General features: G+C 40.5%; 1 protein-coding gene across 3 annotated transcripts in view; it reads left to right on the top strand.

Moving 5' to 3' along the window:
* Positions 1-26,305, top strand: part of NUP214 (nucleoporin 214) — a 97,539-nt gene that overhangs the window by 24,205 nt on the left and 47,029 nt on the right. For all 3 annotated transcript variants that reach the window (XM_014781963.2, XM_087418911.1, XM_087418910.1), the window contains exons 15-24: positions 1,205-1,291; positions 1,493-1,642; positions 2,725-2,883; positions 5,303-5,406; positions 7,474-7,656; positions 8,398-8,483; positions 8,587-8,670; positions 16,514-16,774; positions 17,899-18,060; positions 21,524-21,623. In XM_014781963.2, the coding sequence (XP_014637449.2) occupies positions 1,205-1,291; positions 1,493-1,642; positions 2,725-2,883; positions 5,303-5,406; positions 7,474-7,656; positions 8,398-8,483; positions 8,587-8,670; positions 16,514-16,774; positions 17,899-18,060; positions 21,524-21,623 (1,376 nt within the window). The remainder of the gene's footprint in view (positions 1-1,204; positions 1,292-1,492; positions 1,643-2,724; positions 2,884-5,302; positions 5,407-7,473; positions 7,657-8,397; positions 8,484-8,586; positions 8,671-16,513; positions 16,775-17,898; positions 18,061-21,523; positions 21,624-26,305) is intronic.

The following is a 26,305-nucleotide window of genomic DNA, read 5'->3' as shown; positions in this document are numbered from 1 at the left end:
GGCACACAGTAAATGCCCAGTTTACAGGTCTAGCTTTTGGCATAATACATGACGCATGGCATTTATTAAATAAATGTTTGCTGTTTTAATGAATGTTTGTACAGTCTAAAAACTCTCTACATGTTAATTGCTGTAGGTATCAAATAATCTAAAAGCCATCTCAATTTATAATACCTCTAAAGCAGAATTCTTGATTTCTGTCTCTCCCAGAACCTATTCCTATTCTAGTGTCCCCATCTCAGTAAGTAGCTCTAAGATTTGCTCAAGGCCCAAACCCAGAAGTCATCCTAGATTTCTCTCTTTAACAGAACCTCCTCGCAGTCTGTGCTAGCAGGAGGTCTTGTCAGCTCTACTCCAATGTGGTGTATGTCATAAATCCATGTCTCTGTTATCCCTGCCAAGGTCATATTTCAGGCCATTATCTCTCACCTTGTTAGTCTCCTGACTAGTCTCCCTATTTCTTCTCCTGCCTCTCACTGTCATCCATGCTCTACTTAGCAGCAAGAGGGACCTTTTAAAATCATAAATCAAAGAATAGTTTAAACTCTCTTAAAACTCCACTAGTAGCTTTCCAACACACTTAGAATAAAATCCAAAGTCCTTGGTATGACCTTACACGACTTGCCCCTGCTTGCCTCCAGCTCCCTCCCTGCCTGCCTCCCTGACTTAACTGTGCCCACGTTTATCTCTTTGCCTAGAGCATGCCAGTGTCTTTATCACCTCAGATTCTTTGCACTTGGCTCTTCTTGCTGCCTAGAAGATGCTTCCCCCAGCATTTTCTGTAGCTTTTTCCCTTACTTCAGGTCTCAGATCAGAGGCAGCTCTCAGTGAGGGCTTTCTAGGCCATCTCATCTCCAGTAGCACCCACTTTTATTCTCTGTATGTTCCCATTTACTTTTTCATATCGTTTAACACCAGCTGAAATTATCTGATTTGTTTACTACTTCTTATTCGTCTTGTGCCAACAGAAGATAATTTCCATAAGAGCAGGGACCTCATCTGCCTCGTTTACCTCTATGTCCACTGTCTAGAACATGCCTTATACCAAGTAGGTACCCAGTAAATATGGATTCAGAAGAATGAATGATGGAACATGACTTTATTAAGAGAATGCCACTGCCTGTGATAGGCACTGACCCAGCTGCTTTACGAAGCCACAACTTGTGGTATTGGATGCATTTTTAAACCTTTTGCTCCATTTCAGACAAAATCACTTCAGCCACCTGTCACAGAAAAGCAGGGACATCAGTGGAAAGAGTCTGATCCTGTGATAGCTGGAATTGGGGAGGAGGTAAGTTTGTTCCTGCAGATTGTTTCCAGAAGTTCTTCTGACAGCCTTGATGGCTCTGAGTACAGACTCCTACATGACTGTTTTATTCTGGCTTTGAACCTTGGTGTGTCCCAGAGTCTGTGCCATTAGTGAGCCCAGTAGCAGTGCCATTACTGCCGTGCCGTTCAGACTGAGGAGTCTCCTTATTTGTGGCTTCTACAGATCGCTCACTTTCAGAAGGAGTTGGAAGAGTTGAAAGCCCGAACTTCCAAAGCCTGTTTCCAAGTTGGCACTTCTGAGGAGATGAAGATGCTGCGAACAGAATCAGATGACTTGCACACCTTTCTTTTAGAGATTAAAGAGACCACAGAGGTTTGTGTTTATTGGTATTCTTCCTCAATTGAATTGCACCTCAAAAAATCGTTCTCCGCTACTTTATCTCTTCAGGGATCACCAGTGTTGTTTTTATGTGGATGGGTGGTTTACTTAGGAATGCCTGATTTCAGATCCTGCCTGCAGCACTTAATAATAAATTATGTGACTTTGAGCAAGTTAATCTAGCTACTCTGTGTTTTAGTGTTCTTATACAGAAAATGGAATAATAGTTTCTACCCCATTGACACATACAAGGGACTCCATAAAAGTTTATTATAGTTGTTAATTTAGTTTAGGTATATTTGAAAATTTACTATCTTTTTTTTCTCGTCGTGTAAAAGCAGATTTTAATGAAGATATCGTGGGTCATTTACAGGAGAAAATTTACTATCTTTTATAGTAAGTTGTTAGGTTATGAAATGTTAGGTTTTAAAAAAAACAGAATACTTAAGAGCATATACAGTATAAAAATATCAAATATTTGTTAATAGTATTATTTACTTTGTTACTATTATTCCTACTTACTGTGTGCCAGGCACTGTACTAACCACTTTACCTGTATTATCTCATCAGATCCTCACAACTTGCCTGTGTGGTAGGTACTATTATCCTTTCGATTTTGCAGGTCAGGAAACTGAGGCTTAGAGAGGTGAAGTAATTTTCCCAAAGCCACCCAGTTACTGAGCTTTAGTGCCAGGATCCCAGTTCAGACTGTCTGACTCCAGCGCTCTGGTCTTAAATAACATACTTGCAAAGAGGCAAGTTCTCCAGAGTGTTAGCAGTGATTGTCTTCAGGTGGTAGGATTATCAGTACTGTCAATACTTGCCTTATTTTCTGAGTTTCTGATCATTAGAATATGTACTTTTTTAATGAGGAAGAAAAATAGTTTTTTAAAGAATGAGCTTTAGTATTTTTCTTTCCAAGCAGTGAAATTCTTTTTTTTGCTTGACTATTAACTATATTCAGATGTTTATCATGTTAAATATTTGAGAAACACTGCCTTCCCCGATCCAGCCAGAAAGGTTTATGTCTTAGAAATACCACTTTTTGTATCAATACATCCTTGTACCTTTTCTAGTCTCTTCATGGGGATATAAGTACCCTGAAAACAACTTTACTTGAGGGCTTTGCTGGTGTTGAAGAAGCCAGAGAACAAAATGAGAGAAATCGTGACTCTGGATATCTACATTTGCTCTATAAGAGACCACTGGACCCCAAGAGTGAAGCTCAGCTCCAGGTAGGAGAGTCCAGCCAAAGCGTGTTGTTTAAACAAACTCCTACAACAACCACTCTCCTTTCTGAGGTGTGGGCTTGGGTGGCTGCCCTTAGGAGGTTGTTAATATCCTGTGACTAATTTACCCACGTCCCACAGACTTCCTTAACTGTAACAAAGAAAATGGCACTTTTCCACTTAATGTTTTTTGGATTAAACAAAAATATAATTCTTAATTAAACCTTAAGCTTGGTAGAGAGTGTGCTATTGAAAAAGTTATATTTAGACAGCAAATCATAGATAATAATTGTTAAACCACCAGCTATTCGTTGAGCGCCAGGTACTCTGCTGAGTGTTTTTTATGCATTATTTCTAGTCTTCAGAACCAGTTGCTCTGAAAGGTGAGCATTACTGATTCCGTTGTACCGATAAGGAAATTGAGCCTCATAGGCTAAGGAGTTTGTCCAGGGTCGTGTTGCTGCTAAGAGTGGAACCAGAATCCAAACGGTCACCTGCTGGGACTCTTTCCTGTACACCATGCTTAGCAAAGTTACTTCTCTCTTAATTCTTGATTACTCTTATTCATTGTTTTATTCTGGTTTTGTTTTCGTCTTTTCAGTTTATTCAAAACTGTTGTGCTACAAGCTTTGGTGGGGCTCATCTCCCTCCTCCACGCATTTCCCTAGAATCCTGGTGGGAAAGGGTGCACAGATGGTAGCACTGGTCTCTCTCACCTAGGATGTGAGGGTCTATGAGTATGCCGAATCCCTTCCTGCCCAGAAAATCCACCATTTCCATCCCACACCTGGTAAACTTACTGACAGTAGGAAAAATGAAAGAAATGGTCCCTTCTCCCGGAAAGATTGAGGAACCCCTGCTGTGTCCCGCAGCCCTTGTGGCATTCCTAGATGTGTCCTCGTCCTGTGGATCCCCTAACTCTCTTAGTAAGGGAGAGTGGACCACTTGCCTACCACTCGTCAAATTGCAGGCTGCTATGTTGCATCAATTACACTTTCTTCTTACATGCCTTTCACTTCTTGTTCTGTGTCCAAACTGAAAGAAAAGCATAAAGCTTTTGGGGGACACTTTGCCCATTCAAAAGTAAATCACTTTGGTTTTTCACAGTGCTCAGTAGATAATAATAGCTAGCATTTGAGTGCATACCATGTATAAGAGAAAGGTAAGGAAACAGAGATATTGGAACTACCCATTCTCACCACTAGTAAATGTGGGACTCTTGACCCTGGGCAGTCTGGCTCAGAGCTTGTGCTCTTAATCACTATGCTACAACGTGCAATCCCTCCTGCTGGGTAGGTGGCAGTGGGAAAGATGAACATATAAATGTAATGTGGGCTATGTTGCTATGGGATTACAGATGAGGGAGCAGCGAAGCCACAGAAAAGAAGTATACGTGATGGACCTTAAAAGAAAAGTTGTTTTTTTCTGGTAGACAAAGTTGGGAGGGCATTCAGAAGACACAGCATCAGCTAATGCACAGAGGTATGATCACATTTGAAGTGTTCAAAGAAAAGGGCCTCCTTGTAGTCATTGAGTATTGAGGTGAAATTTATGTTTGATGCTAAGGTAACTGCTACCTCCTGAAATCATCCTGGCTCTTTTTAAATGACATTTTCTCTTTTTCCGTTGGGGCATATACCTTTATCCAAGAATAATTTTGAAAATACGGTTCAGCACAATAAGATCTTTGTACAGGGGTAAAGAGCTCTTCCCAGTGCGTGGCACATTGTCTTCATGTGTATACGTATTTAATGGAAAGCTTCATCTTTAATTTTTGAAAGTCAAGTTGTATAGCCATGAAGGTTAACACTGGACCAAAATTTAAAGAAAATTATTGTAGGCCTAAAATAAGTTAATAGATAGGAGTTTTAATAATGGTAAATTTAATTTCTAGCACTGATTTTATTCATTGTTTTTGAGAAGAAATGAGTTTTTCTCAACTGGCAAGATGACTTATGTGTTCTACGCTATGAATAAATAGGTTTCGAATTATTTTCAGCCTGTTTTGTAGGATAATTTTGTCTAGATTACAGTTAATTTCATGGGTGGGAGAGCAAAAACAAAATGGATGCACGATTGGAGTGCCAGAGTGCAGTGGAAAATTCCTAGACCATGTGAGATACTTTACAGAAACTGAAACAGGAGAACTAAGCAAGAACATTTGTTCCCTAGAGGCGCTAGGCCAACACGCCCTTTCTGTTTCCCTTTTCTTTGCACCACCTCTCTGACACACAATTAAAAAGGTTGAGTGTCTGTTTTTCATTTCAATTATAACATTCTAGTGAATATATTAAAGCCTGTTATGTTTTCCTTGTACATTATGGTCCTCAATATAGAAATATTTCAAAATTATTTTGCCTGTTGATAACCTTCCTCCAAGCTACTGGAAGATGGAGTCGTTTGCCTTTTCATTTTTCTCTTGCAGGAAATTCGGCGCCTTCATCAATATGTGAAATTTGCTGTCCAAGATGTGAATGATGTTCTAGACTTGGAGTGGGATCGGCATCTGGAACAAAAGAGGAAACAAAAGTGAGCGAGGTCTCTCGTCCACCACGGGTTGTAGTAGACACTGCTATATATAGCCTTTTTAAAAGATGGTTTAGGTGCATTTATTAAAAACCCTTCAAATGTTCATTCTCTTTGACTCAGTCATTCTACTTCTAGAAATTTGTTCTACAGAAATAATAGCAAGGCTCACAACAATTTACATAAAAGAATTTATATTGCAGCACAATTTATGATAGTGAAAAATTGGAATCAACCTGATTATCCAAAACTTAGAGGAGTGGCTAAGTAGATCTGGTCACAATTTTTTTTCGTAATACAGAATACTGTGTAACCATTGACTAGCATGTTCTCAAAAAAATCTTTTTAAATATATTTTTTATGTCACATGAAATGTATAAAATATATAATTATACAACTATAATTATTAGATAATATATAGAATATGAAAAATATTAAAAAATGGAAAAATAAAATATGGAAAAGACAAAATCATACTGGATGGTCTCAGTGTGGAGGTCTGAACATAGAAAAGAGGCTGGAAGTAAATCTGTCAAAATATTCACAGTTATGTCTGTGAGATGGGATTAAGGGGAACTTTTCCTTTACTTAAAGCTTTTGTGTATATTCCAAGTTTTCTTTTTGAAGAAACATTCCTGACTAGTGTGGATAATTAAAAGGATGAGAGGAGTGATGGCAAAGGTAGAGAAAACCTTTTACCCTAGTCTTCTATCCCTGGCTATTTGGTTCTATGCCATATGTTTTCTGGAAGGAATAGAATGCAGTACATTGTAAGAGCAGTAAAGTGCCCAGAAGAAACTCGAAACACAGATCAGCCCCCAAAATGCCAGATTTCTGAAACGCCTGTGCTTGATGAGTGTGATTAGCCCTGTAAGGAAACACACCCAGAAACGATCTGTTTACTTGTTTACAAAGCCGTGGGATCACAGAACTTTTGAGTGGGGCAAGCTGTGTGTGATGTCAGGGGCAGAGCTAGAATGTGCTTAAAATTCAGAGAGCAGAACTTAATGCTTTATATTGTACCACGTGGAGAAAGGCTTCGTGCCTGACCTGAGGAGCCTCAGCTTGGAGTGTGGATGTGGGAAGATAGAGGTGAGTGCTGATCGCTCAGACACTCATGGGGGAGGATTTGGTGGCCTGTGGCCTGGAGCACTTGTCCCCTTGGGCAGTTGGGCCCCATTAGAGATTTCACAGCTCACTCCCCTCGTTCTGAATTCATGTTCAGCCACATGTGAGAACGGCTTGACCTGGCAGCGTGCACATTCTGCTATGCTTGACAGTTGGATTTCTCTTTGCTAATTGATAACCAATTGGCTTTTTTTTTTAAAGTGCATGATGCTAATAGGAAGCCAGGCTTTCTTCTCCTTTATAACAACCCCATGGATTTATTACTTAACATGTTTTTTTTAAGTTCCCTTTCTGCAGGGTTCAAATTCTTAAATCTATACAATTTTCTAGCACTTCTCTGTTTTAGATCCGTCTCTAAACATTACCTCGTACCCTTCTGAAATGCCTTTTTAAAAATTTATGTTGAACTCCCTTGTCACCAGAAAGACAGGGACTGTGGTCCCCTTCTTGTTTTAGTTTTTTCTGGTGGGTTACCTCCTTGCTGCTAAATCCTATGTTGTCCCAGTGTTTTTTGACAGCACTGTGAAGCAGTGACTGATTCCCGTGGAATTCCAGTGAATGCCTGGGTCTTTTCTTTTTATTGACTATAATTTATATACAGAAAATACACATATGCTGAGTATACAGCTGAATGAATTTTCCTCCTGTTTTTGACTCTATCTCCCACCCTTTTCTTCCCCGAGACCTTCCTGGGGTTTTGCCTGGTTATGCTGTCCTTTGCTGTGGGCCTGGCCTGCACATCCTGAGCTGCCCTTTCCTCGTTCCAGTTTCTCCTCCTTAGGCTTTCATCTCCTAGTAATTTCTTGATGCTTCTTGTCCACTAGTGCCTCTCCATTTTATCTTTTAATTGTTATAGTTGTAGTTTTTCTTTTTCTCCTTCTGGTGGGAGGTTCCTTTACTTAAACCATTCACGTTGAATTCTTTCCTCACTGCTGTCTTCAGGCGCCTGCTTATGCCAGAGCGAGAGACGCTGTTTAACACCCTGGCCAACAACCGGGAAATCATCAACCAACAGAGGAAGAGGTTGAATCACCTGGTGGACAGTCTCCAGCAGCTCCGTCTGTATAACCAAACCTCCCAGTGGAGCCTCCCCTCAGATGTGTCCTCCCAGAGCAGCACTCACAGGTGTGCGGGAGAAGGGGCCTGTTAAAGCTGCTGTACTCGATAAGTATGGTCGAATGAATGAATGTATATTTGAGAGTAACATGGAGTAGTCTTAGAGTGGTTCAGATGTGGGTTTGAAAGTGATTCTGCTGTCTGTCACCTGTGTGATCCTGGTAAAGTTCCTCACCCTTCCCGATCCTTCGTTCCTTTGCCTTAAAAATGAGGATAGCAATACCTGCCTCATGGGATTGTTGGGGAGTTAAATTAAGTCTATAAAGCACCTAGTGGTGTGCCTGATGAAACAGGTGCTCAATAGATGATAGCAGATACTACGGTAATAGTATTGTTGTTTTATTGAAAATTAACTAATAGGTTTAGGTTGACTTACTTGTGTCAACGCTCAGATTTGTCGTTTTGGTTGAGTGTGGAAACTTTCAGACCCTGCCAGTTAGACAGTTTACCTCTGAAGTTATGAAGATGGTTTTGTGTTTCTGCCTTTAGGCCGAATGTGTAGATTTTAATAACCCTTTCTGCTGAAGCACTGTTGGTGTCGTGTTTGCAGTGGGGGTGTTATGTAATATTGAGATTGTGATCTCTTTCCTTTTGAATTGATTACGTTGATTGGTCAGATTTCCTGTTTCTCTGTTGAGGATACTCTCATCTCTTGCATTTATATTTAGGAGGATAGTGTGCCCGCCCCTTTCCCCCCGCCCCCATTTCTCTTGTCATAGTTGGTTTGTATGTGACACTGTCCTATTTCAGTTTTGACAGTGACCTTGAAAGCCTGCGCAATGCTTTGCTGAAAACCACCATAGAATCTCACACCAAACCCTTGACCAAAGTACCAGGTAAATACATTCTTCCCAGTCTTTTAACTCTTTGTTCTCTTCTATCCACTAACATCTTAAAAACCAAATCTTAAGCATTTATGGGCTCGTGAATTTCTTGCAGCTAAACTGTCCCCTGTGAAACAGGCACAACTGAGAAACTTCTTGGCCAAGAGGAAGACCCCACCGGTGAGATCCACTGCTCCAGGTAAAGGGAGCCGGTCCTGAGTTTTTTTAGCATAAACCCTACAGTGCATGGTGTGGGGGTAGGGGTGTGTGTGTGTGTATGTTTTCCTTTTGGTTTTTAAGAGGGAATAGAGAAAATGTCCCCAGAATCTGTCGTCCATCTGAATATTGGAGTGGGAAACAGCATATGCGTACTCGATGAAGCAGCTCAAGTAGTTGCTTTGGCTTTTGCACTTTGTTTTCTGCCCTCCCCAGGTGACGTAGCAGTAATTCCCAAGGGTTTGGGGAGGCTGAGCTGGCTCCAGGGGTCCTAGCTTCTACTTTAACTGGAGAAATTCTGCTTTTCTGATTTGTATGGAGTTTTGAGTAAGATTGCATTTGAAAACAAACTTCTTTTCTTAAGAAAGAAGAAAACAACTACGGATTAGGGAATGATGGCTAAAAATGCTTGCTGAAAAGAAGCCATATAACTGATAAAAAAAATTATTTTTGCAATTAAATTACGTATATAATTACCTCAATTTTCTTTTTAAGAAATATTTGTTATTTACAACTTCAGGCATAACTATGCTTTACTGTGCATATCTGCTTTTTTCTTTGAAATTCTGTTTTGAGTTGAAAATTTTTTTGTATACCAACAACAAATGCCTTTTGGTAATTAAAATAGTGGAGAGAAATTTAATTTAATCACTGTACCATGATTTATTAATTTTTCTGTAATCATATAAGGTAAGTACTATTCACAGACAAGTGAATTTTTTAATAACATTTTCCTTATCTAAAGAATACATTTTCTTGGTAGATAATTGGAAAACTATGGAAAAGTATAAAGGAGAATAAAAATTATTATTATCCCTTAACTCAAGGGTTAATCACTTATGTCATCACTTATGACTTATCACTTATGTCATTTTGGTTTACTCCCAAACTTCTTTCTTTGCATATGTAAATTTGATTTTTTGAAAATGAGATTGGGTTACAGGTTTGTGGCCTAATTTTTTATTAATTAAAAATTGATGAGCCCTTACTATGAAATAGAAAATAAGTGTTGGCGAGGATGTGGACACATTGGGACCCTTGTACACTATTGGTAGAAATGTAAAATGGTGCAGCTGCTGTGGAAAATAGTTTTGTGGTTTCTCAAAAACTTAAAAATAGAATTACCATATGATCCAGCAATCCACTTCTGGGTGTATACCCAAAAGAAATGAAAACAGACTCAAATGGATGTTTGTACTCTTGTGTTCATAGCAGCATTTTTCTCAATAGCTAAAAGATAGAAGCAAGCCAAGTGTCCGTCAACAGATGAAAGGAGCAGGAAAGTGGGATATATACTACCTTAAAAAGGAAGGAAATTCTGATGCATGCTACACTGTGGATGAACTTTGAGGACATTATGCTAAGGGAGATAAGCCAGTCACAAAAAGACAAATACTGGGTGATTTGAGTTATATGAGATACCTAGAGAAGTCAAATTCATAGAGACAGAAAGTAGAGTGGTGGGTGCCACAGGCTGGGAAGGGGAAAAGAATGGGGAGTTACTGTTTAATGGCTATAGAATTTCAGTCTGGAGGTGGATAGTGGTGATGGTTGCACAACAATGTGTATGTACTTAAATACCAGTGAAGTGTACACTTAAAAATGGTTAAGATGGTGAATTTTATGTGTATTTTACCACAGCAAAAAAATTGGGGAGAAATTTTTAAAAATTAAAATTTCATGAGCCTTTCCTCTGCCTTCTGTTTTTAAATATTATTTGAACATGTGCCTTACAATGACTGTGCAATATTTCTTTGTATTAGAAGGCCATAATTTACTTATCCAATCCCTGCTGTTGTGTTAATCTTATTGCCAAGATTTTACTCGGAACATCCTTGGTCACAAATCTTTAAGCACATCTCTGATTATATCTTTATGATAGGTTCCTTAGAAGTGAGATTTATGTAACTTATTTAATCATTCAACAAATACGATTGCCTACTTTGTTCCAGACAGTGGTAAATAAGAGAAACACAGTCTCTGATCACATTAAACTTTTGATTAAGAGGGGAATACAGACATTAAGCAGATAACTGCACATTATGCTCATTTAACATTAGGATATATGCTGTAAAGAATAACTCAGAGCGTATAAACATTTTTAACTTTAAAAATTGTGAAATTAACACACACACACAGAAAAGTGCACAAAACAAAAATATCCATCTGTGTAATCTCTCTCTACCAAGGTTAAGAAAAAGAACCTTCCATTGCCAACTCCCTAGACCCTGCTCTTGTGCACCCCAGTCTTCCTGCTCCCCAAAGGTACCACTCTATGGATGTATATGATGGTATACCTTTCCTTTTATTTGTTTAGTTTTTTCTTTTGACATTTTAAGTCTTTATTTATTATTTTGAAAAATTTCAAACCCCTAGCTGTAAGAATAATACAATGAGCACCAACTTAACCCTTCACCGAGTATATTTCCCAGTAACGTTTGCCACAGTTGCTTTATTTTTCTCCTCTCTCCCACACATGCACAGAGTATTGTTATTATTTTTCAATGAACTATTTAAAAATAGGTTGCAGACAGGACCTGTTACTGCTAAATATTTCGGCACGTGTGCTTTAAAAGCAAGAACATTCTCTCACACAACCATAATACAATGATCAGATTTAGATAATTTAACATTGATAGAATACTGTTATCTAATATGCAATCCCTACTCATAATTTGCCAACTGTCCCTCTGATGTCCTGCATAGCCACTCTTTTTAAAAAATCTAGGATCCAATCCAGGATTATACATTGCATTAAGTTGTCATTCTCTTTAGTCTCCTTTATCTTTGCTTGTCTTGACAGTTGTACTATTTAAGTGTGCCTCTCCAAACACTGTAATTTGGTTTTGCCAGTTTTTTGGGCTTTGCATGCTAGGTCCATTCATTTATTCTTAGGATGGATTTCCCTCGTTCCACCTTGGGTTTGTAAGAGTCATCCAACGTTGGGTTTGTAAGAGTCATCCATGTCGTCATGTGTAGCTGTTACTATGTTGCCATGTCTGTTGTATGAATATACTGCATTTGTTTATGCAGTTGCCTCTTGGTGGACATTTGCTATTGCCAGTTTTTAGCTGTAATAGAATAGAATGTTGTCTGAACGTTCTTGTGCATGTGCATTCTTTGGACACATGTGCAGCTCTTTTATTTGGTCACGTAACTCAGAGTGGAGTTGTTGGCTCCTATTCTGTCCATATGCCCAGCTTCAGTAGATTCTGCCCTACAGTCTTCCAAAGTGGTCGTACCCTTTCATCCTTCTATCATCAAGGTATGAATATTCCAGCTGTTCCACATCCTTGCCAAGCTTGATATTGTCAGTCTTTTTCCTTGTAGCTGTTCTGATGTATTCTTTTTATATGTTTATTAACCATTTGGATATCTTTTGTGAAGTGCCTGATTAAATGTTTTGCTCATTTATCTATTGGAAAATCTGCCTTACTGATTTGTAAAAGTTTTTATAAATTCTTGATACCAGCCCTTTGTTGGTTATATGGGTTGTAGATATTCACTTGTTGCCTTCTTACCCTCTTCATGATATCTTTTAGCAAACAGAAGTTCTTAATTTTAAAGCAGATTTATCAGCCTTTTCTTTTACAGTTAGTACTTGCTGTGTTCTGTTTAAGAAATCCTTCTCTATCTCTGGATCACAAAAATGTGTATGCACCTTTGTTATTGTCTAGAAATGTTAATGTTTTGCCTTTCAAATTTAGTTCTACTATCCACCTGAAATTGATTTTTTTAACAATTTTATTAAGGTATAATTTACATATCATAAAATTCACCTGTTGTAAGTGTACGGTTTGATTTTTGGTAAATTTACAGAATTTTACAACCATCCCTACATTCCAGTTTTAGAACATTTCCATCACTGAAATGTCCTCATGCTTGTTTGTAGTCAGTCCTTATTCTGCCCCCAGCAACCACTGATCTGTTTTCTTTCTCTGTGGATCTGCCTTTTTAAGAAATTGCATATAGATTGAATCAGATGTAGTTTTTTGGTTTGGCTTCTTTCATTTAATATAATGTTTTTGAGGTTCATCCATGATGTATAACATGTATCAGTAGTTCATTCCTTTTTATTGCTGAATAGTATTCCATTGTATAGATACACCATATTTTGTTTTTACTGTCTAGAATTGATTTTTGCGTATGATATAAAATATGGCCCTTGTGTCATTTTTTTGTATTTAGATAATCTGATTGTCCCAACACTGTTTATTGGAAAGACTGTTTTCCTCCCTGTTTAGTAGAGACCTTTGTTGTAAATCAGTTATCCTTATGTGTTTAGATCTGTTGGTCTCATATACTGATCACAAACCACTACTACCCCACTGCCTTAATTAACTGGTGCTAAACTAAGTCACGGTACTGTTCTGTTTCTAGATTCTAAAGCTGTGCTGTCCAATATAGTAGCCTATTTAAATTTAAATTAATAAAAATTAAAGTTAAAAATTCAGGTAAGCAGTTCCAGTAGCATTTCAGGTGTGCAGTAGGCACATGTGACTCATGGCTATTCTAATAGGAAGCGCGGCTATTGAACGTTTCATCATTGCATAAGTTCTACAATCTAGAGGAGGGGTTGGCAAACTTTTTCTTAAAGGGCAGGATAGTAAATATTTTGGGCTTTCAGGCCCTGTGGTTTCTATTGTACCTACTCAACTCTGCCCTTGTAATAGAAGAGCAGCCACAGATAGTATGTAGATGAATGGGCGTGTCTATGTTTCAGTAAAACTTTATAAAAACAGGCAGCTGGCCCATGGTTGTAGTTTGCCGACCTATGATGAAGAATGCTTTGGCTCTTCTTGGTGCTTTCCCTTTCCATATTAATATTAGAATTATCTTGTTAAATTATACCCAACTCAGCCCTCAAAGAATAGTTGCGATTTTGATTGGAATTATGTTGAATTTCTAAATCGCCTTGAGAGGACTGACATTTGTACAATGTTGATCTTTTAATTCCTAAACATGGTATATGTTTATTTAGATCATTAATTTTTCTGCATAGAGGACATGCACATCTTTCATTAGATTTATTCCTAAGAGTTTAATACTTTTGATGCCCTTAGAATGGTGGGGGGTTTTTTCTTAAATTTCATTTCATGTTTTGCTTTATGTTAGATGTGGTATATAGAAATATATTATATCTTTTGTATGTTAAAGTACCCAGCATCCTGGCTAAACTCATTTATTCAAATAATACGTCTATAGCTATTTCTTGGACTTTCTATGGAAACATTTATATCCTCCATGGATACTAACACTTTTATTTCTGCCTTTTCAGTCTTTTTATTTATTTTTCTTACCTATTTCACTAGCTAGGACCTCCAATGCCCAATAAAAGTGGTGATTGGGCATCCTTTCCTTGATCTCAAAGAGAACACTTTCAGTTCACCATAAACTGTGAGGTTTGCTGCGTCTATGGAGATGATCATGATTTCTGTCTTCTTTCCCCCTGTTAATGTGGCTTTCTGCCTTTCCTGATCTGAGCTAGTGTTTAAGCAGAATGAGATTCTTTTGGTTTCTATGGGACCCCCTTTCTAATGCCAGGAAGGTAGCTGCATCCTTAGTCACAGCAGAGAGCAGCACATATGAGCTGTGAAGGCAGCACCATTGGGAGAGTGAGCAGTCCAGGCTCCTGGCCTCTGCGAGTGAGCATGGCCATTGCAACTTTCAATTGATGGATCTCCCTCCACTCAAAGCCAATGAATGGTATCAGAAAGATAAGAAAGGAAACTGAGAAAACCCACAGGTTGTATCAGACCTTGGAAGTTACATAGTTATATGTCAGTTTCTCTCTCTAATCAGGTCTTGAAGGTAATGAATCTGGGTCGTCTTTTGTTGCTACTAACTCAGAAAGTAGGATTTTAGAGAAATTATTGAGCAGTGTGGCCCTAAGAGAATGTGGGAGTTGAATTTGTTTTCTACGGATGCTATAACAAATTATCACAAATTTAGTGACTTAAAACACCACCTATTTATAATCTCAAAGTTGCGTGGGTCAGAAGTCCAGGTGCAGCGTCGCTCAGCTGGGTCTTTGCTCAGTGCTCAGAGGCTGAAGTCAAAGCGTTGGCTGTGCTGAGCTCTCAGCTGAAGGCTCTGGGGAAGATTTCACTTCTAAGCTCATGGGAGTTGTTGGCAGAATTCAGTTCCTTGCAGCTGTAGGACTGAGTTCCTTGTTTCCTTGATGTGTACTCCCAGCCACCTTCATCTGCATGCCAAGAGCAGCACATTGAGTCCTTCTTGTGCTTCAAGTCTCTGACTTCCCCTTCTGCCACATCTCTCTGACTTCCTCTTTTGCTTCATTTCTCTGCCTTGAAGGGCTCGTGAGATTTTACAGTGGACCCACCTGGATAATCCAGGCTAACCTCTGTGTTAAGGTCACCTCATTAGTAACCTTAATTATGTCTGCAAAATCTCTTTTGCCACATAATATAACCATCGGTGTGGCACCAGGAGCAAAGCTCCTGGGGTCAAAATTCTGCCTGGCACAGGGTTCAGTCTTATATAGCAGAGTATTGTTAAGAATGTGGTCAAGTCAGATATAGCCAAGTTTGAATTCTGGCTCTACCAGTTACCAACTTCATGACCTTGGGCAAATTACTTAACCTTTCTAGGCATTAACCATAAAGTCAGATAATAGCAATTTCTGATTTATAGGATAATTGTGAGGATTAAATGGGATAATGTGTATAGATGCTTTGTGCAGCACCTGGCACCAAGTAAGTTCTCAATAAATACTAACTGCAGTTTTACTGGTGGTGGTGGTGGTGGTGGTTATGGATGAATTCCTAAGTGACCTTGCTCCATATTTACTTGCATCAGAATAATCTGGTACAGTGCTGTCCCGTAGAACTTTCTGCATTGATAGAAACTGTTTTGTATCTGTGCTAATATAGTAGCCACACGTGGCTATTGAGCACTTGAAATGTGGCTGGTGCAACTGAGGATTTGAAGTTTTCATTTATTTACTTTTAATTATTTTTAACTTAAATAACACATATGGCTAGTGGCTACCAAATTGAACAGTGCAGCCCTGGCGGCAGCCCTAGCACATGGTGTTGGTTTTTATTTGCATTTGCTTATGTCACACTCACATGTGACAAATAAAATCTTGCAGAGTGATCTGCCTGTAGGAGAGACAACTATTAGCAACGCTTTTAAATAACTTGAGGAGAAAGGGCTAGGTTTTTTCATTTGGTTTTTTCTAGAATACAGGCTGTAATGTGCATTTGGAAATGGTAGGAAGTAAAATGGCAGAAAGCCTTATTTCGTAGTTTATAGAAGGAAGAAAGCAGGAGGTCAGGATTAATTTCAGTGATTTTTTTTTTTTTTCACTTAATTGTCTGATTCAAAAGACTCATTAGATTTATCTAGAAATGTTTGAAACAGTCAGGACCATCTGTTGTTTCCAGTTTGTGTTAGGCCTGTTCTTAGATGTGTACTGTTGGAAAGTGATGGCAGTAGCGTGCCTGTTGACTCTGCTGTGGAAGCCTGTCTGTACTTTCCGATAGGTTGTTATTCTGTCTGTGAGAACTTCCGGTGAGGGCTTGAGGCCTCCTGCTTTGACACCAGCATTCATTCTGTCTTGCACTTCACATTTTTTTTGTTTGACAGTCAGAATGTTCTTGTCCTACACAGCTCAGTTTTTCAAAGCGCCACTAGAGCAAAGACACAAAACTGTCTTCGTTCATATTTGACAAAAGCTGCTTCCACTTAAAATGAGTAATAATTAAATCATTTTACAAGGTGGATATTTCTCTATCGACAGTGAAGATTACATAGGCTTGGACTTGCTTCGAGTTGTCTAACTTGTGTTTTGGGCTTTGTAGCGAGCCTGTCTCGATCAGCCTTCCTGTCCCAGAGATATTATGAAGACTTGGATGAAGTCAGCTCCACGTCATCCATTTCCCAGTCTTTGGAGAGTGAAGACGCACGAGCATCCTGTAAAGATGATGAGGCTGTGGTCCAGGTCCCTCGGCATGCCCCGGTGGTTCGCACTCCTTCCATCCAGCCCAGTCTCTTGACCCAGGCAGCTCCTTTTGCTAAACCTCACCTGATTCATGGTTCGCCTGGTATGATGGGAGCTTCAAGTAAGTAAACAATGCAACAGGAAACATTTTCCCTATAAGGTTTCTCACTTATGAAGAAATTGCAACTGAGTTTTATACCATCACACCAATAAGTTGTTGATTCCAGCTCATTTCTGCTAATATTCCAGAAATTAGAAGACTAATTCAAAAGAGGTGTGTTCCCCTTGAAAGCGGTTGGTAAGAGATTGTGAGGAAGAAGAGGCTCTGCAAGGTTCACACTGTCCTGGCTTTCCTGTTGAGTCCATCCTGTGTTTTTTTGTTTTGTTTTGTTTTTTTGTGAGGAAGATCAGCCCTGAGCTAACATCCATGCCAATCCTCCTCCTTTTTGCTGAGGAAGACTGGCTCTGAGCTAACATCTACTGCCAATCCTCCTCCTTTTTTCCCCCAAAGCCCCAGTAGATAGTTGTATGTCATAGTTGCACATCCTTCTGGTTGCTGTATGTGGGACGCCGCCTCAGCATGGCCGACAAACAGTGAGTCAGTGCACGCCCAGGATCCGAACCCAGGACGCCCGTGGCGGAGTGCGCGCACTTAACCGCTAAGCCACAGAGCCAGCCCATCCTGTGTTTTTTTAAACAGGTCTTTTTAAGAGTGAAAGGAGGAAGCTGTTTGTCTCCATATAAAGCAACAGCCACACTCATGCCTTTCAAATCCTAGCTCATTTCACCTCAAGTTGTAGCCAGATTCTGCGTTAAAACTCGCCAGCTGCCGTGCTCATTGTCAGTGTTGGCTCGCTGACGCGACCTATATTTTGCTGTCACACCTTCAGTTCAGAGCGTCAGGACCTTGGATTGACATGACTTCTAACAGGACAAACATGAGCCTGAGGTCCTGGAATGGAGAGATTTTATAAGAGGAGAGCAGGGAATTGATCTGTATTGGCGTGAAAGTTATATCTTGATCAGTATCAGAGGAAATGATAGTGTGAAGTATTGCATGTGGCATCTTTGAAAAGATATAGGTGCCAGCCTGTCAGTTTACTAGTACTTTTCTATGTTAATGCTTAAGGATTTTTTAATCTTAGCATTTTCCCTGCAACCTAACCTGGAGAATTTACCATTTAAACTTTTGTGTATTCCTCTTCTCTGACCCACTCTCTCACTTAATTTTTCTTTTTCCCTCAGTGTCCACGTCTGCTAGCAAAATTATTCCTCAGGGGGCTGACAGTACAATGCTTGCAACAAAAACTGTGAAGCATGGTGCACCTGGTCCTTCCCACACCATCCCAGCACCCCAGGCAGCCGCCGTTGCAGCTCTGAGACGGCAGATGGCCAATCAGGTGCCAGGTAAAAACTGTACCCCACACCTATGCAGAGACTGGCTATGAGTGTCTGAGTCACAGGCCGGGGCTATAGGTGCCAAGAAACAGCGGACTCTCTTTGCTGCCCTTCAGAAGAGAAGACTGCTGTGGCAGCCCCCTCCTCGTTTTGGGGAGAGAGTTCCAAGAAGGCAGAAACTAGGTCTGAAACTTTTTCCTTTTAAAGAGAGGTATTAGGGCCGGCCCCGTGGCTTGGTGGTTAAGTGAGCGTGCTCCACTGCTGGCGACCCGGGTTCGGATCCCGGGCTCGCACCGACGCGCTGCTTCTCCGGCCATGCTGAGGCCGCGTCCCACATACAGCAACTAGAAGGATGTGCAGCTATGACACACAACTATCTACTGGGGCTTTGGGGGGCAAAAATAAATAAAAATAAAAATCTTTAAAAAAATAAAAAAATAAAAAAATAAAATAAATAAAGAGAGGTATTAGATCTGCTGCATTCAGTTAAATGGGAAATCAGTGTTTTTTTTGATGAAGTTGTTAAGCCCTATTTTTTAATAATGTCTGCTTTAAGCCCAAAATTAATCTTTCTAATTAGATCACCTAATAACATGAGAATTGTCTCACAGTCTCTTAAGCATCCCAGCCACCCTGTGAGGTGGGTATAAGTGTGCCCATTTTGCCTGAGTCCTGTAAGGTCCAGAGAGGTGCAAGTTACCGACCAATAAGTAGTAGAACCGGGACTCCAGCCTGCGCTCTTTCTATTGCACTGCGGCTCTTTCTTAAGATCGCAGATTCAGCCTTGACAGACGGAAACACTAATGAGCTAATTGCGTTTTGTCAGTAGTTTGTGGCTATCCCAAATTTTCTACATCAGGATTTCTTGGTAATTGGCCTCAAGGACTTCAGTTATCACTTAGCAGTTTGTTCAAGCCAGTGGTTCTCAGCCAGAGGCTGTTTGGCACCCCCCCCCAACAGTTGGCAATGTTGGTGGCATTTAGTGGGTAGAGGCCAGGAATGCTGCAAAAAAAGTCTTAAAATGCACAAGACACCCCCACAACAGAGATTATCCGGCCCCAAAATGTCAATATGTCAAGGTTGAGAAGCTGCTATAAATATTTTTGTTTTAGCTGAATAAAACTATTTTTTAGTTTTATCACCGCTTAGAACACACATCAATTTAGACAGTATTTTAAAAAAAACTAAATAAAAAGACATGGCAGTTTGATTTAGACAAAAAAGAATTACCATTATATAGCAATAAAAGATCTCTAAGAAAATTTTAAATATTAGAATGCTTATTAAGCCATCTAAAATAGATATGAAAGAGCATAAACGAGAACTTTTTAAGATTTTATTTATTTATTTTCCCCCGCAAAGCCCCAGTAGATAGTTGTATGTCATAGCTGCACATCCTTCTAGTTGATGTATGTGGGACGCGGCCTCAGCATGGCCAGAGAAGCGGTACATCGGTGCGCGCCCGGGATCCGAACCCAGGCCGCCAGCAGCGGAGCGCACGCACTTAACCGCTAAGCCACGGGGCCGGCCCAGAACTTTTTAAAGTACCTTTGAGCTTTCTAAAAAAATAGAATCCTTTGATATTTTCTTTAAATATTACTTGGACCAAGCAGAATCTTGGCATTGTGCTGAACAGGCCCAAAATCAAGCTGATTGAGTCGATTATTTGTAAACTTAAAATCTGCCAGGATTTAGGATTATTCTGCTCTCAGCAGGAGGTGGTGCGATCTCTATTATCATTTTGGAAGCAAAATTTTCTAAGGTGTAGGCACCTTTGAATGTGAAAGATGAGATATGTGCTGTCACAGGCAAGGTGTCTCTGAAGGAGGGAATAAAAGTGTTCTACCTGGGCTGTAGCTTTCAACTTTGCCAACAATATGGTTAGAGAGATCCAAGAGCTTTGCTCAGGCCTTCTTAATTGTTAATTATAAAATGTCATTAAGTGTTGGAATACGGTTTTAAATTATAAGACCCAAAAAAAGAGATGTGAAAGCTGACAAACCTAAGATAGATAAGTTGATGTCAAATCAGTCCCCGTTGCCATTCCTTGATCCAAGCCGCTCGGCCTCCTCCCCCTTGTCCAAGCTCCATTTTCCACATTTTATTCATTGGATCTGTCTCACCAAGCCATGAGCTCCTCTAGAGAACAAGCTATATTTTAAAAATTTTTTGTATTCCCAGCACCTAACAGAGTCTGGTAATAATAAGCTCACGTTAAAGAATGAATAGATAGGGCCGGCCCTGTGGCTTAGCGGTTAAGTGCGCACGCTCCGCTACTGGCAGCCCGGATTCGGATCCCGGGCATGCACTGACGCACCGCTTCTCCGGCCATGCTGAGGCCGCGTCCCACATACAGCAACTAGAAGGATGTGCAACTATGACATACAACTAGCTACTGGGGCTTTGGGGGAAAAAAGGACGAGGATTGGCAATAGATGTTAGCTCAGAGCTGGTCTTCCTCAGCAAAAAGAAGAGGATTAGCATAGATGTTAGCTCAGGGCTGATCTTCCTCACAAAAAAAAAAAAAGAGTGAACGGATAGGGCGAGCCCCGTGGCTTAGCGGTTAAGTGCGCGTGCTCCGCTGCTGGCTGCCCGGGTTTGGATCCCGGGCACGCACCGTCGCACCGCTTCTCCGGCCATGCTGAGGCCGCGTCCCACATACAGCAACTAGAAGGATGTGCAACTATGACATACAACTGTCTGTTGGGGCTTTGGGGGAACAAAAAAAGGAGGAGGATTGGCAGTAGATGTTAGCTCAGAGCCGGTGTTCCTCAGCAAAAAAAGAGGAGGATTAGCATGGATGTTAGCTCAGGGCTGATCTTTCTCACCAAAAAAAAAAAAAAAAAAGAATGGATGGATGGATGGCAGAAATCCTTAGTCTGAACACTGCTAATCCTCCAGCTCATTCTGCCCTTTTCCAGGATGAGCCTACAACCTGGCAGGATATCTCAGCTCTGCTCTATAAAAGCTGGCCCAGGGAATTCTTTTTCCCTAGAATAGTACATTTTGATTAAATTGCATGAAGCCTTATCCTATAATCTTTATGAATGGAGTAGGCCAGGTGTCCATTGAGCACAGTACAGCAGAACTGTCTAGGGAAGATTTCCTTTATATAGTAAGATTGCATTCTGCTTAAGTTTGTGTCCTGGTTATTCCTATATATATGGCTAGAATTTTTGTGTGTGTGTGAGGAAGATTAGCCCTGAGCTAACATCCAATGCCAATCCTCCTCTTTTTGCTGAGGAAGGTTGGCCCTGGGCTAACATTCGTGCCCATCTTCCTCTACTTTGTATGGGACGCCGCCAGAGCATGGCTTGACCAGTGGTGTGTCAGTGCGCGCCCAGGATATGAACCCGCGAACCCTGGGCCGCCGAAGCAGAAGGCGTGCACTTAACCGCTATGCCACTGGGCCGGGCCCAAGAATTTTTGATCCTTTACTGCAATTAATATGCCTCTCTCTTTATTTAAATAGGTATAAGTACTTTGACTGAATCAACTTTGAAGAATGTCCCTCAAGTAGTAAATGTGCAGGGATTGAAGAATAATCCTACAACCATCTCTGCAGCGATGAGGTATGTTATGTTACTACTTTGCAGTTTAAGCCATTGAATTATTCTTTAATAACGAGGAACTGCCTGCAGGGAGCAGCATTGCTGCTGTCACAGTGACTGTTTTTCCTGCAGAGCTTTAGATTATAAGAGGGGTGGACAGCTAATCTTGGGTACACAAGTGGGCTTTTGGGAGATTGTCTTCTTCAACTTGCCAGTAACAGTTGCCTCATAAACCTTTAAAGTCTGTCTTGGTGATATATACTCAGTGTGCTGTTTGCCACAAGTAAGTCTACGTATGGTACACGTTAGGGCTATTAAGTCAGGTGTAGGGGTAGATTTCTTTTGTTTTTAATACTCTTTGGGTTCCAGAGTTGACGCTTCAGTGCTAATGCAGACTATTGATTCTTAAAGCTCAGTGGTGATCTTGAGATTGACAGTCTCCTCCCTCACTTCCTCTCTCCAGGCGTTTCTGTTCTTATAAATTTCTTTTGCCTTTTGTATGAAAAAAACAATCGTAAAAGGCAGCAGCTCTGTTTGGAGACTTCCAGCTTCCTTTCCATGCCATATTTGAGAGCTGGATCCTTGCTGCCGGAGCTTACTTTTCTTTAGTCTGAATCTGTGTTTAGAATTCAAGGCACTGAGTCCCTCCCACTGTTCTGGACAGCACAGTTCATAGAATATTCCTGGGCCTTGTTGTTCTGTGTATTTTGTAGCCATGATCTCTTTTGTCCAGCCCAACCTCCCCTGTGGCATAGCGAAGAGTGGAGGGACATTCCTCAGTTTGAATTTAGGGATTGTGAGGACCAGTGTCACTCAGGGGGTTAGCGTCTGGTGCCCGTGATTAGTTCAGCAGCACGAAGAGCAGCCGCAGACCCTGTGGTTTTTCCACATCGTGCCTGCTCTCTGCCACCCCCACAGAGCAGGCCTGCTCGCTGTTCTGTTTTGGCTTTATCGAGTGGCCCTGCTTCACTAGTCTGCTGGCCTTCTCTTTTTTCCACATTGGTCCATTTATCAACACTGCCTGTTCCAGGAATTTCTTAGTTATCTCAGGGCCATACTAAGAGCCAAAACCAAGCCTACCCGCTTTCCTATCTTGTAGTGACCTTGAAGCTTTGGTATGCTGTTTAGACCAAGATGGCATTTGTGGTTGTCGCGAACTTCTCAAAGGAAGGAACTATGCATTAAAGCTTGGGGATTGTAGCCAGATTCCTAGTGTAGAGAAGGCAAAGAAAAGCCACTGAAAGGCAGAATATTACATAAGACAGGAAAATCCAGCTTAATGGTGAAAGAAATATGGTCTGGTATTTCTGAGATATTTTACCCATTAACCATGTGTGAGAAGCACCTCTTGGTGATTTCACGTTACCTCTCCTCAAGCTTTGTTTCTCTCACATGGCTCATCTGAGCTGATCTTTGATAAGGGCTTTGTTAGAGGAGCAATTCTGAGTTTGCCCTTTTTTCTGACTTAAGAAAAATAGGCGCAGAAGTTAAAAAGGAATCTTGAAGAAACTTTCTCTTCCTTTTCCCACAGAATTGGACTCTGGTACAGTTATTTAACTTGTATGCCCAGCATGGTGCCTGGAGTGTCTTTTTTAATAACTGTTTATTGAATAATAGGTAAATGCTAAGGATAATTGATAAATGGAAATTGGTATTTACCACCTCCCCCAATAAGAAAGCTTGAGAGGGAAATATGTTCATTATATGTATGTCTTCATTATAAAATTACTTTCAGATTCTGTTAAGCAGTAGTTTCCTAAGTGTATTTTAAGTATTTAATTTTGCATTTAACTTTTTCTGAGTAGTATCTAATAGAAGATGTATTATAAGATGAGCTTACATTTATCTGCCATTGGTCTATCTTATGTTCATTGGCTTCATCCGTTATATTCATTGACTAACCATCGTGTTTTAAGGAAGAAGATTTATCTGGAGCAAACCCATGGCTATTCAGACTCCTCTCCAGAGCTCAATCACTTGATTCAGCAGGTTCTTATAGGGCATCTACTGTGAGCACGAGACTGCCCTGAGTATTAGGGGTACAGTAGCGAATAAGACAGCCCAAGTCCCTGCGTTCACGGCTCTTCTATTTGAGCAAGAAGACAGCCACTAAACTACCAATTACATGAACGGTTATTTGACTGTAGTGTAGTAAGTTCAATGAGAGAGAAGTACAAGGTGCTAAGAAAGCCTGTAATGAGGCAGTCTGATGGAGTCTGGGGTTGACGAAGAGGTTAGTATGGAAAAGATGGCTTAGCTGGAAGTTGAACAGTGACCAGAAGTTGCTAGGCAAAGAGGGGAGAGAAGAGTGTCTGGACAGAGGGTGCAGGAGGTGTGAAAGCCCAAACCTGGGAAAGGGGGAGCGTGTTTGAGGCGAAGTTGAAAGAAGGCCAGTATGGCTAGAGACCTGGCAGGAAGTGGAGTATGAAGCAGTGGGGTGGGTGAGGTTAGATCAGGTGGGATTTTTGGTTTATCTGGGTTTTTTTTACTGAAACACACCACACATCATTCCTTTCAGAAATATTGGCATTCATCTGTTCACTCTTTGAACAGTATTCAGTGAGCACTTGCTGTGTGCCACACACTGTCCTAGGGGATAAAGCAGTTAACAAAACAAATACCCCCCCTGAAACAACAACCCTGCCCTGGTCACAGAGAGACAAACGATAAGTGAAGTAAATAAGTAAAATATATAATATTTTAGATGGTGATAGGTATGATGGAGAAAACTAAAGTAGGGAAGGGATTTAGGGACTGTTGTGTCGGCGTGGGTTGCAGTTTTAAATAGAGTGGCCAGGGAACATGCTTCTCACCTGGTTAATGGCTAAAATATCTCAGAAATACCAGACCCTGTTTCTTTCACCACTAAGCTGGATTTTCCTGTCTTCTGTAATATTCTGCCTTTCAGTAGCTTTTGACAGTTGACATTTGAGTAAAGACCAAAAGGCCAGAGAGCAGGTCTTGGGACTATCCTAAGGAAGAAAGCGCCAAGCGCAGGGCCTGTAGCAGGAGCACGTCTGGCAGGTTCAGGAAAGAGCCAGGTGGCCCCTGGTGGCTGGAGCGAGAGGGAGAGCACCAGGAGATGTGGTGAGGGAGTGGGGCGAGGGTGGGGCACATGTCGTGTAACATCTCGTAAGCCTTGGCAGGACCTGGCGGACCGTTGGATGTTTTTGAGCAGTAGAGTAGCCTGATCTGATTTACGTTTTTTGTTTTTTAACTTAGCAATTTTTTAAAAAATTGAGGGATTATCTACATATAGTAAAATTCACCTTTTTTTACTGTAAAATTCTATGAGCTTTGATAAACACAAATAGTTGTGTAAACCTATGGGTTTTTTTTTTAATTTTTTGTTTATTGCAGTAACATTGGTTTATAACATTGTAGAAATTTCAGGTATACATCATTATACTTCTGCATAGATTACATCATGTTCACCACCCAAATACTAATTACAACCCATCACCACACACATGCCGAATTATCCCTTTTGCCCTCCTCCCTCCCGCCTTCCCCTCTGGTAACCACCAATCTAATCTCTGTCTTTATGTGTTTGTTTATTGTTGTTATTATCTACTACTTAATGAGGGAAATCATAAGGTGTTTGACCTTCTCCCTCTGACTTATTTCACTTTGCATTATACCCTCAATGTCCATCCATGTTGTCACAAACGGCTGGATTTCATCATTTCTTATGGCTGAGTAGTATTCCATCGTGTACATATACCACATCTTCTTTATCCATTCGTCCCTTGATGGGCACTTAGGTGGCTTCCAAGTCTTGGCTATCGTGAATAAGGCTGCAATGAACACAGGGGTGCATGTATCTTTACGCATTGGTGTTTTCAAGTTCTTTGGATACATACCCAGCAGTGGAATAGCTGGATCATATGGTAGTTCTATCCTTGATTTTTTGAGGAATCTCCATTCTGTTTTCCATAGTGGCTGCACCAGTTTGCACTCCCACCAGCAGGGTATGAGAGTTCCCTTCTCTCCACATCCTCTCCAACACATGTTGTTTCCTGTCTTGTTAATTTTAGCCATTCTGACGGGTGTGAGGTGATATCTCATTGTAGTTTTGATTTGCAATTCCCTGATAGTTAGTGATTTTGAACATCTTTTCATGTGTCGGCCATCTGTGTATCTTCTTTGGTAAACCTATGGTTTTATCAGGAAGCTTCTGGTTCTTATATTGAGAGTAGATCAAAAAAGCTGGAGTGGGGAATAGTAGAAACGGGGAGAACAGTTGGGAAGCTTATGCTTTTTTTTATTGCGGTAAAATATATATAACAAAATTCAGCATGTTAGCCATTTTTAAGTGTACAATTCAGTGACATTAAGTACATTTACAGTGTTGTGTGACGCTCACCACTGTTTATCTCCAGAGCTTCTTCATTATCCTGAACAGAAGCTGTGCCGATTAAACAGTAATTCTCCACTCCCCCTTCCCTCGCTTTGTGTCTGGCTTATCTCACTGGAATTTTCCAGATTCCTCCATGTTGCAGCATGTGTCAGAATTTCATTCCTTTTATGGCTGAGTAATACTCCTTTGTCTGTATATATCCTATTTTACTTGTCCATCCATCTGCCGATGGACACTTGAGTGTCCTCCCTCTTGGCTGTTGCGAATAATGCTGCAGTGAACGTTGGTGTACAAGGATCTGTTTGAGACCCTGCTTTCAGTTATTTTGGATGATGTTTTAGGA

The sequence above is a fragment of the Ceratotherium simum genome, chromosome 29, assembly GCF_057802395.1.
Source record: "Ceratotherium simum simum isolate JZ-2026a chromosome 29, ASM5780239v1, whole genome shotgun sequence".
NCBI lineage: Eukaryota > Metazoa > Chordata > Mammalia > Perissodactyla > Rhinocerotidae > Ceratotherium > Ceratotherium simum.
Note: the sequence above shows the minus strand (reverse complement) of the source record. Positions and strands in the feature narration are given on the sequence as shown.